Source organism: Bos taurus, chromosome 22, assembly GCF_002263795.3.
Source record: "Bos taurus isolate L1 Dominette 01449 registration number 42190680 breed Hereford chromosome 22, ARS-UCD2.0, whole genome shotgun sequence".
NCBI classification, from domain to species: domain Eukaryota; kingdom Metazoa; phylum Chordata; class Mammalia; order Artiodactyla; family Bovidae; genus Bos; species Bos taurus.
In genome coordinates this window covers 50,306,066-50,318,328 of record NC_037349.1, presented here as the reverse complement: position 1 = coordinate 50,318,328, position 12,263 = coordinate 50,306,066, and the positions used below count along the sequence as shown (strand labels likewise).

At 39.1% G+C, this 12,263-nt stretch overlaps 1 protein-coding gene across 5 annotated transcripts in view; it reads left to right on the top strand.

Annotated features, from left to right (window-relative positions):
* The window catches only part of RBM6 (RNA binding motif protein 6), an 89,479-nt gene that overhangs the window by 17,783 nt on the left and 59,433 nt on the right, over nucleotides 1–12,263 (top strand). For 3 of the 5 annotated variants that reach the window (XM_002697034.6, XM_015459644.3, XM_010817853.4), the window contains 3 exons: nucleotides 1,055–2,333; nucleotides 3,995–4,084; nucleotides 5,652–5,721. In XM_002697034.6, coding sequence (XP_002697080.2) covers nucleotides 1,055–2,333; nucleotides 3,995–4,084; nucleotides 5,652–5,721 — 1,439 coding nt within the window. Of the gene's footprint in view, nucleotides 1–777; nucleotides 2,334–3,994; nucleotides 4,085–5,651; nucleotides 5,722–12,263 lie in introns of those variants that run through there. The other 2 variants (XM_010817854.3, XM_059880093.1) reach the window with 2 other exon arrangements.

The following is a 12,263-nucleotide window of genomic DNA, read 5'->3' as shown; positions in this document are numbered from 1 at the left end:
TACCTAATTGCCTATTTAAATTCCCTGTCTTTTACCAAAGTCAAAACATATAAAATGGTCTGGTGCTAGGTAGTGTGAAAGATAGGGCCAGTTCTCATTTAGAACTCAGTTCTCTTGAGTTCTGTAAACTGAGAATGTGAATTTAATACTATGTTTTAAAATATATTATATTACCATGAAAAATTAGATGAGGCATTAGAATCTAAAAAACCAGCTTCTTCATTTGGGACCTGGGGATAAAGCATGAAAGCCTAATGCTCTCTCTAGGTCCCTTTCAGCATTAAGCCTCTGGATGCTGTTGCTTGGTTTGGTCAACTTACGCATGCTGTGTGGCATGATTCATGCTGCCTTCTGAGATACCCTTGAGTAGTTAATAATAGGACCCAGGTGAGAACACTTCTAGGTGGAGCCACTGTGGGACTGGGGTTTAGATGCAGCCAGGGGTGATGCTCAGCTGGTGAACACTAGTGTACTCCAACTAGTGGCTTACAGCCAGTGTTTTCTTCATTTTGGGCCTGCATCTGTTCTGATTGGGTGGTGTCCACTCTGTAGCTGTCAATCAGATATTTTGGAATGTTACTCTTGTTTGCACCACCAATGAGAAAGACACATCCTGAAACCTACTGTATAAAATTTACAGCGCATTGATTTTTCTGATGTATAGGAATCATCGTGTTGATCTTGGAATTCTAAGTTCCCTGGCTGTAGGAAATGGAAATTTTTGTAGAGTGTCACCATTGCTAGCTTATCTGGTGTTGCGGATTTTCCCTGTTGCAGGACTGGGTGAAAGCTTTTTCTGCAGCAGTCATGTTGAAAACCTTGTGTTGACTTTCCTCGTGTTCTGAAACGGGAACTTAAAAGTTTACTCCGCCACTTCGTCTTAAAATAGCAAAACATTGCTGTTTTCTGCAGATCTAGGACCTTGTTACAGAACTCTGCCAAAAAAAAAAAAAAATGTTTACAGAAGAATGTGCTGTGATTAGAGAAGAATATGCTGGTGTGTAGATTTCAAACTCTCTGGACAATATGAATAACACTGTCTTTGTTTCTACAGTGGGAGCCAAGAAGAAAGGTTTGCTCCCGGGTGGAACAGGGATTATCCTCCTCCTCCCCTTAAGAGTCATGCTCAAGAGAGACACTCTGGCAACTTTCCTGGCAGAGATTCACTTCCCTTTGATTTCCAGGGGCATTCGGGGCCTCCCTTTGCAAATGTAGAGGAGCATTCTTTCAGCTATGGAGCTAGAGACGGACAGCATGGTGACTATCGAGGAGGGGAGGGCCATGGACATGATTTCAGGGGGGGAGATTTTTCATCTTCTGATTTCCAGAGCAGAGATTCATCACAGTTGGACTTCAGAGGAAGGGACATCCATTCTGGGGACCTTCGGGATAGAGAAGGGCCACCTATGGACTATCGGGGTGGAGACGGTACTTCTTTGGACTACAGAGGCAGGGAGACATCTCACATGAACTACAGAGAGAGGGAGGCTCATACTGGTGACTTTAGAGGTAGGGATGTTCCTCCTCCTGACTTCAGGGGCCGGGGCACTTATGACTTAGATTTTAGAGGGCGGGATGGAGCCCGTGCAGATTTTAGGGGAAGGGATTTATCAGATTTGGATTTCAGGGCCAGAGATCAGTCCCGTTCTGATTTTAGGAATAGAGATGTGTCTGATTTGGACTTCAGGGACAAAGACGGAACCCAGGTGGACTTTAGAGGCCGAGGTTCAGGTACTAGTGATCTAGACTTTAGGGACAGGAATACACCACATGCAGATTTCAGAGGTAGACACCGATCCAGGACTGATCAGGATTTTAGGGGCAGAGAGGGAGGACCTTGTGTGGAATTTAAAGATAGGGAGATGCCCTCTGCGGATCCAGATATTTTGGATTACGTTCAGCCCTCCACACAAAACAGAGAACATTCTGGTATGAATGTGAACAAGAGAGAAGAATCTGCACATGACCATACGACGGAAAGACCTGCTTTTGGCATTCAGAAGGGAGAATTTGAGCATTCAGAAACAGGAGAAGGAGAAAAACAAGGTGTAGCCTTTGACCATGCATCTTCACCAGACTTTCAGAACAGCCAAAGTCCTCTTCAAGACCAGGACAAGTCACAGCATTCTGGAGGTGAACAACAGAGCTCAGATGCTGGTATGTTTAAAGAAGAAGGTGGTCTGGACTTTCTTGGCCGTCAGGACACTGATTACAGAAGCATGGAGTACTGTGATGTGGATCACAGACTGCCCGGAAGCCAAATATTTGGCTATGGCCAGAGCAAGTCTTTTCCTGAGGGCAAAACTTCCCAAGATGCCCAACGGGACCTTCAGGTACGTTAATAGAGTGGACTACTGTTTTGTCTTTTAAGATTTTATTTATTTACTTATTTATTGGTTGTGCTGGGTCTTTGTTGCTGTGCGGACTTTTCTCTAATTGAGGAGAGCGGGGGGCTACTCTTTAGTTAGGGCTGCCTGGCTCTAGAGCACAGACTCAGCAGTTGTATGAATGGGCTTAGTTGCTCTGTGGCATGTGGGATCTTCCCAGATCATGGATTGAACCCATATCTCCTGCATTGGCAGGTGGATTCTTTACTACTGAGCCACTAGGGAAGCCCTGGATTGCTTTGTTGAGTTTTGCTTCTTCTTAAGACTTTTCTGAAGGATGAAGTATAGAGTCCATTAGTCCTGGGGCTTACTTTATACAGCCATTAAAAAGCAAGATTTGTAGTCACGAGTGGAGTGTACATCTCTAGAGAAAGGGCCCTCAGTTCAGATCATATTTTTGATGTGTGTCTCCTCATTATCTCGCTTGATGGTACTGTTTTAAATGCCTTGGGATAATTTAGTTTGAAAGTATTTGTCTTTGGGAGTTGGTTCTCTTGTCTCTTACGTAGTCAGGCCTTGTGGCTGTTTGGGGTTCATTTTCTTACTTAAAATCATTTAGAGAATATCTAGGATAAGACAAAATACTAAGTTAGGAGGAGGCAATGTTAATGTTGCAAATATTGAAGCTAACTTAATTGACTTAAATGTTGATTTTCTGTATGTCTAATATATAATCTAATGTACATATAATCTTAGAATTATGTTTTCAGTTGGACATTGAAAACATTACTTTTAAAAACAGGTGTTACCCATCTCTATTGCAGTTTCTGTTATTTTGGACAGTAATTCTAAGACAAACTGGTTAGATATTTGGTTAAAAAATGGATTTTGAGATTGTTAGAACTGGATGGCCATATAATTCATTATTCAAGTCAGGACACTTTCAAGAGTAAAAGAGGACACTATTTGTAATTATGCTCGGACAGTAGGTGTGGTCAAGTAGTTGTAGGAGACTTTTTTCCCAAAAGTTAAACCCTTTTTATAACTTGAAATGGAGGAGAATCAGAGCTGAGACTTTTGTACATATGGAAAATGCAGATTTCTCTGATTTTGTACGGTTAAGTTATATCATCGGATGACACCCTTTGATTTTGTTCTGGAGATTGTTTATCGGTAACATCTTTGATAAATGACATCTGGTTTTACTTATGTGCTGTTTTCTCATTCAGGAAAAGAAAATTCTAGTTTTGAAAATCTGGTTGATTTTTTTTTTTCTGTTTGTAAAAGTCCCTTTCAATGTTGTTTCTCTTTGTTTTCTGCTTTACTATTTCAAAATTCCTGCAATGAGCATGGATCTTAGAACACTTACATTGTAATGATTTGAAATAAAATTTGGGGGGAATTCCCTGGTGGTTTAGTGCTTAAGACTCTGCTTTTTCACTGCCAGGGACCGGGTTCAGTCCTTGGTTGGGGAAGTAAGATCCCATTTTTTTTAAAAAATCAAATTTTGGAATTCAGAAAAAGAGACAATTACAACTTTTTATATCTTAATATGATGCAAGTCATTTTAATTTTTTTTATCCTGAGTACCTGTATTTCATGTTGTTTCATTTTGCACATTAACATGTATTTTATTCTGAAATAAGTTTTTTTGCTTTGGATTAAAGGATCAAGATTATAGGACTGGCCCAAGTGAGGAGAAACCAAGCAAGCTTATTCGATTAAATGGGGTGCCTGAAAATGCCACAAAGGAAGAGGTAAGGCTCTTGTTCTTTTTTCTCTTTCCTTTTCCTTTCTTTTTTTTTTTCAGTCAATTAAAAAATTTTAAAGACTTTTTATTTTGAGAAATTGTAGATTCACAGGAAGGTGCAAAGAAATCCTCAGGGAAATCTTGGTTATCATTCACCCAGCCTTCCCCCGCCTATAGAGCAGTAGCTAAACCAGGAATGTAGCTTTAGTGTAATCTATAGAGACCCTGGGATTTCTTTGGAAGGAATGATGCTAAAGCTGAAACTCTAATACTTTGGCCACCTCATGCGAAGAGTTGGCTCCTTGGAAAAGACTCTGATGCTGGGAGGGATTGGGGGCAAGATGAGAAGGGGACGACAGAGGATGAGATGGCTGGATGGCATCACTGACTCGATGGACATGAGTCTGAGTGAACTCTGGGAGTTGGTGATGGACAGGGAGGCCTGGCGCGCTGCGATTCATGGGGTTGCAAAGAGTCGGACACGACTGAGCGACTGATCTGATCTGATCTGATAGAGATCATTCATACTTCACCAGTTACTAAGTACTCACTGAGGTGAGGTTTGTTTTATATATATATATATATATGACAAGTGATTGCTGTCCTCAGACCTGATAATCATCCTTGAGGGGATAATCCAAGTGGGAGGGAGGAGGGTTGGAGTGCTTACATAAAGATGCTGTTTATAGTAGTAAAAACTGGGAACTTTCTAACTCCTCATTGTTAAAGAACTTGGTAACTAAATTATGGATGACCTTAAGGAAGAATTTGGTCAGAATATACAATTACTAGAGCAAACAGAACTTTACTCTGTGTTAGGCATTGTATGATACTTAAAAGCATTAGTTCATTTATTTATCACAACATCCTATGAAACAGGTACTCTTTATTCATTCATTCAAAAATGACGCACCTTTGTATGCCAGGCAGTGTTCTAGGTACTGAGTGATACAGTAGTGAACATTATAAAGTCACTGCTTCCATGGATAGTAAAAAGAATAAGCAGGAAAAAAAATTCAAGCAGTGATGAATGCTCTGAAGAAAACTAAAGTAAAGGTTTAGAGCATCACTCGGGTGCAGGCGGTGTTAGATTGGGTAGGTAGGGAAGGCATCACTGAGGAAGTGACATTTGAGCCCAGGCCTGAATGCAAGTAAGAGAACAGTCCATTTGAAAATGGGGAAAAGAGCTGACCAGGCTGAGGGAGTTCAGGGACCATGGCCCTGGATAGGAATGAGCTTATTGCATGATCTTAGGTTTAGAAAATGAGACTCTGGGTGCTGAAAGGTTGCACAGCACATGAGGAGGAGAGACTTGGAATATTGGCAGTCTCATTTCAGAGCTTGAGCTCTTGAGGTTATGCTCCTCTGCCTTTTTTTTGTACTTGAGAATTTTTGAGTAATTACGTTCTACTCATTGAATAGTTTCGGAATGCCTGGAGTGTACTTGGCTTAATTTGTCCTTTGTAAAGTAATCATTGCTTTAAAGTTGGTAGAATAAAAACCACTAGGGGAAATATAATGTTTAGTATTTGATTATGATGTGTGTCATTAGTGTGCATACCATATTCTTACAGATTCTTAACGCCTTTTGGACTCCTGATGGCATGCCTGTGAAGGACTTGCAGTTGAAGGAGTATAACACAGGTGAGTTTCATGACTTGCATGCAGCCTTGGGTTAGGAGAGTCTGTCAGATCTCTGCATCTTGGGTTCCTCAAAATTTTTTATAAGAAACCACAATTAAGATTTCCAGAAGCCTCCTTTTGATGCCTTCAAACAACAGTCAGCTATACCCTTAGCTGTAGTTCTTTGTGGATATTTGTCCACTCATGGGTGATGAGGATGTATGTTCCAGTACTTCTGAGTGCCTATGAGATACAAAGTGAGTGTTGTAGAATTTGTCCCCAAATATATTTTATGCAATTAAATCATTAAACTTGCTGCTGATGTTCTTCATGGTGGTGGAATGTTTCTGTTTGAGCCGGGTAAGATTTTAATTACCTTACTATACGTAAAACTTTACATTTCATTGCTTCAGCATGGAAGTTTCAACTTGCCAGAGAAATTGTACAAGTGAGTAGTTTCTTGAGATTTTAGTCTTTTTCTGAGGACAGAGTCCTGCACCAGCTACTTTGTTGAAATCCATGAATAGATCCAGAAGACCTTTCTTTTTGACCTCTGCTCTACAGATTAGATTTTCAGAATATCCTCCTAGTATCTTAGAGTACCTAATTTGGTCAGTTTCTTCATTATATATTATATATATATATATATAATATATACCTTATTATATATATATATATATATATATATAAGGTATATATATTATATATACCTTATTATAGAAAAAGTAGTCAAAAGTGAAATGCCAAGCACTCAAGGTATTGGACCAGTATTTTTAGGACTACCCAATAGGAAACAAATAAAGGTAATTTTAAAGTGGTCTATTTTAAATTAAAGAAAGTAGAGCATTAGTCTTTTCACAAGTCTTAGAATCACAAGTCTCAGTAATTCATGTTAAAGAACTCTTCAAGTAAGAGCAAGCCATATTTTTGAATATGTAGTTTACCTTTAAACAGTTCGCCATGGAATAACATTTTTGCATTAACTAGATTACTTCTTCTGATTGGTTTTACAGAATAAAACTGTCCACAAAAATTTTGGTGCTTGAAATAATCTGGTGTTTGTGTTAAGTACAGAAATTGTTTTCCTGTAATTTGACAGTGAACTCAGCATTATTTCTCAGAAAGCTAATTATTTCTTTGTTTGAAATATGCCAACTCTAAATTTGTGGAAGTATGACTAAGAGTAGGTATGTTCTCAAACACAACTCTTTTTGGGATGAGGGGTATGTGTCTCATAGAGACTTTCCTGATTAACTATTAACTATGGAAATTAAAAATAGAATTTATAGGCTGCAGTTGCTTTTTGACTCACAGGGCAATAACTTCAGCTTTGATCTTATTTCATGAACTGTGCTTTCGTTAAATATTGGTGTTTAGGAAAAAGATGTGTTTGGTATTTAAATAATGGCAATTTTAATTCTTCATTTCTTTAGTACTCATTGACTTTCTACATGTATTGTCAGATTTATTAGCAGAGTAAAACCTACATTGATCTGTAGGGTTCACAGAGGAAGTCCTTAAATTTTCTGGCTCTGGCAGCTATTAAAATCATAATTGGCAGACCAGAGACTGATACAAATGTGAAATCATTCAGGACAGTAGTTTAAAAAAAATCAGTTTTCAGGAAATTCTGCCTTTTCTGGCCATTTTAATACATGAAGTGATCAGTTCAGTTCAGTCGCTCAGTTGCGTCCAACTCTTTGTGACCCCATGAATTGCAGCATGCCAGGCCTCTCTCTCCATCACCAGCTCCCAGAGTTCACTCAAACTCATGTCCATCGAGTCGGTGATGACATCCAGCCATCTCATCCTCTATCGTCCCCTTCTCCTCCTGCCCCCAATCCCTCCCAGCATCAGAGTCTTTTCCAACGAGTCAACTTTTCACATGAGGTGGCCAAAGTACTGGAGTTTCAGCTTTAGCATCAGTCCTTCCAAAGAACACCCAAGATTGATCTCCTTTAGAATATATGCATATATGAAAATGTTGAACGTGTTAGTTGCTCAGTCATGTCATTCTGTGGGGTTGACTCTGCGACCCCGTAGACTGTAGCCTGCCAGGCTCCTCTGTTCATGGAATTCTCCAGGCAAGAGTACTGGAGTGGGTAGCCATTCCCTTCTCCAGAGGATCTTCCCAACTCAGGGATCAAACACATGTCTCCTGTATTATAGGCGGATTCTTTACCTGGTCTGAACTACCACAGAAGCCATCATATTTGTATAAGTGCACGCATGCACATGTGCGCGTGCACACACACACACACACCATATTTATAGAAGCTCACAAACACACACACACACACACACACACACACGTATATATACTTTTTAAAATGAAAGAACTGAAAGGATTGGATTACCAGTCCCATGTTATCCGTATTGTATCACTGTATGGCAAGTAGAATGAGCTTTTGAAATTATCAGTCATGTTGTGTTATTGCTCTCCCTAAAACCCTTTAACACCTTTCCATCTCAATTGGAAGAAACTCCCAACTTCTTGTTCTGACTTAATACAGTCCTGCATGAGCCTGCCCTTGGCTTTTTGTCTGACCTCATTACATACACTCTTTACCTTTCTTAACCATGCTCTAGCCATCCTGAGCCTTCTCTCATCCTTGACCATATGGACTTATTGCTTTGTCACAGCCTTTGCACTGCTCTTCTCTCTGATTCTCATTTTCTTTGGGGGTTTAGTTCTTGGCTTCAGTTTCAACTCTCAGAGGCCTTGAGTCACCATCCAATCTAAAATCATTCCTCAGTCATTTTATATCGTATTTTTGTCATCGTAGGAGTTATCAGTTAGATATTTTTCTCAGTGGTTTTGTGTGTTTTATTCCTCTCATTGGAGAGTTAGCTTCGTGACAGTAGGAGCCTTGTTTGACTTGTTCCCTCCTGTTTCCCCAGTTCTTGACTCTCTGCCTAGCCCAGATGAGTTCCCAGTATGCATGGAATGAATAATGCGGTGTATATGGAATAATGTATTTGGAGAGCCCCTGTGGTCTCCTTTCAAGTGAGGAGACCCCATGGCACTACAGGTTACTTTAGGTTTTACAGCAGTGCACTCTTCCTGAGTGCTGAAGAACATATCTTGAGACAGTCAGATGTTCTGAGAACTTTAACATTTACCTGTTCAAAAAGTATGTCTGAATTTCCATAGAAATGGTGTCTTTTATAAACAGCCATCAAGTTTTTAGGTTAGGATAACCTGCAAAGACCATGTAGGTTGGATGTTGTTCATAAGAGGGGGGTTGTGGGGTAATGTTCATCCTTGTAGTTGATGTATTAGGGAGCTAGTCTGTAACAGAGAAAAGCTTAATGCCTCTTCACTGACTCGAGTAGTTATCAGCTTAATTTTTGTCTCATTTAGAACTGTGTAAGTACAGGGCCACAACTTTTATCCAAATCTGTGGGGTCAGATGAATTTATGAATTTTTCTGATTATAGAAAGGTAATGTGGTCCAATAGCTTATATGTGAATTATATCCCCCAGTGGAATGTGTATAAGATAAACTATTTCTGTAGAAAATGAATATTCTCACTAAGAAGACTTAAGAAAGACTATAAAGAGACTATAGTATAGGTCAAGATGTATCTCCAAGTGACTTCACAGAAAATTTACTGAAAAACTTGACACTTAGGAGATATTTAGATTTTGGAATTTCAGATAATGGATAATGAACCTATACCTGTTGCATACATTTGAATTTTTCTGTTGCCAAGTGCAGATACAATAGTAGCCCTATTAATTGTAAAATACCTTGACTTATATGATTACATTTCTCGGGAAGTATCAACAATGAAATGTCTTTTGGTGACTGGGCAAACAAACTCTGGTATATACATACTATGGAATACTACTCAGCAGTAAAAATGATGATACTATGCATGCAGGTATTGCATGCACAAAGCAAGATGGGTGGATCTCAGAGACATTGTGTTAAGTGAAACTGGGCTCAAAAGGCTATATACTGCAGTAAAAAGAAACAAAGTACTGATACATGCTACAACCTGGATGACCCTTGAAAACTTTATGCTCAGTGAAAGAAGTGAGGCGCAAAAGACCACAGTATTGTCTGCTTCCATTCATGTGAAATATCCAGAATAGCCCTATCTATAGAGACAGAAGGTGGATTGGGTAGTTTGGTGGTTGTCAGGGGCTGGAGAAGAGGGAAATGGGGAGTGACTGCTTAATGGATATGGGATTTCCTTTTGGGGGTGATGAAAATGTTCTTCTGGAACTAGATAGTGGTGGTGGTTGCATAACATGGTGAATGTACTTAATGTCACTGAATTATACACTTTATGTTTTGTGTATTTGATCATAATTTTAAAAAAGACTCCAAAAAAAAAAAAAAAAGACTCCATACTGTATGATCCTATTTATATGACGTTCTAGAAAAGAAAAATGACAAGAATAGAAAACAGTGGTGCCAAGGTATTGGGGGAGGAGTTGACTGTAAGATGGAAGCTTGAGTGAATTGACAGGCATGATGGAACTGTTTTGTATATTGATTGTATTAGTGGTGAATCAGTGTTAAATTCACTGAAGTTGGTACTACTGTGGCTATGGTTATGTAAGAGAACATCCTTATTCAGCTCGGTGAATGCTTGACGGTAATGACTGGTCAGAGAGATCAAATAAAGTGACATCCTCTGAGTGTCAGAGAAATGAAATTAATCAACTTTTCATGAGTATTATAGGAAATGATCAGACAAGAAATAGAGAAAAATGTGTACAAATAGACCTGACTTTTTTGTGTGTTCTATGGAAGTCTCGTTATACCTCCATTCCAATGCATATTTTTTAAAAAAGAATATTTTCAACCTCTAAAAATGTAGTTGAGTTGTAAGAATTTGTAAATTCCCAGAGAGGAGCTGTTTTCTGTACAGGAGACCTTTGGAGGCCTTTAAGTTTGGAGACCTTGGAGGCCTTGGTTGTTCCAATTTTGGTATGGGAGAAATGTCTCTATTTCTTACTAAGAAAGGGCTGCTGTGCCTTCAGGGAGTTTTAAAATGATCTGGAGTACTTTGTTGTTGTTCAGTCGCTAGGTTGTGTCTGACTCTTTGCCTCCCCATGGACTGCAGCATAGCAGGCTTCCCTGTCTTTCACTACCTCCCAGAGTTTGCTCAATCGAATGTCCGTTGAGTCATTGGTGCCATCCAGCCATCTCATCCTCTGTTGCCCCCTTCTCCTCCTGCCCTCGTTTTTTAAAAATTTATTTTAATTGAAGTAATAATGGATTTACAATGTTGTGCCAACCTGCTTTCCAGCAAAGTGACAAATGTGTAAAGTTATACACATAGCCATTCTTTTTTTAATATTCTTTTCCATTATGGTTTATCATATATTGAATATAGTCCCCTGTGCTATTCAGTAGGACCTTTAGGACCTTGTTTAGATAACATTTTAAAAAATGAATGAAATGTACCTGAGTGATGGTGACAGGGTAGGAAAATCATTGCTTAATGAGTGAAGCTTAAGCTTCATTAGGTTTTTCCTGATAACCTTGCAATTGAATTTATGTCACATTATTTCCTGCGATTGCTTTTCTCCAAATCAAAGAAAAAAACATTAGTCCTGTTATCTTTTTTAAAAAAATATAAATTTATTTATTGTAATTGGAGGCTAATTACTTTACAATAGTCCTAATGTTATCTTATCTCACACTTCAAGCTACAAAAATTCCTGGCAGCAATGTGTGAGGTTATGTGTGAATTGGAGGTTAAATAATATTTGTGATGTGTTTCTTCAGCCTGAAAGTGTTAGTTCAGTTTGTGATGTGTTTCTTCAACCTGAAAGTATTAGTGCTAACTCTGGAAGTAATATTCTGAATGAGTAGATCCTCTCAAGAAATTTTTATCAGAAATTCTGACGGACTTGACTTTAATTTCTAAAACTATGCAGTGGTGTTATGTTGAGGGAGTCAAGTTTTCTGTTCCGTTTGTATAAGTACTTCTATATTTGTTAGAAAATTAAAAATTTTCATTTTAGCTTTCAGATCAATATCAAGTCCTAGAACATGCTCACCTGGTTTATCAGACAATAAATATGTTTGACAGTGTACAAGCAAATCTGATGAAAAGCTTTGGTAAACCTTAACTAAGAGTGGTCTCATATTTTGCAATGGGTGCATGGAGGACAAGTGCTGCCAGTAAGTTAGCTGATTACAGTGGTATTTGCAGTTGAACTTGACATAGGGGACAAACCTCATGTGAATTGAGAAATGGAGGTCTTAACGTATTCTGGAATGATGTCAGCAGAAATCAGTGTATGCCTCTGTGTCATACAGGCAGAGAGATGATGAGAGATTTTATTTCCTCCTCCTATGTGAAAGGCGTTCAGTTGTGTCCGACTCTTTGCGACCCCATGGACTATACAGCCCGTGGAATTCTCCAGGCCAGAATACTGGAGTGGGTAACCTTTCCCTTCTCCAAGAGATCTTCCCAACCTAGAGATCAAACCCACGTCTGCTGCATTGCAGGCAGATTCTTTACCAGCTGATCCACAAGGGAAGCCCAGGAAGACTGGCGTGGGTAGACTATTGCTTCTGCAGCGTATCTTCCTG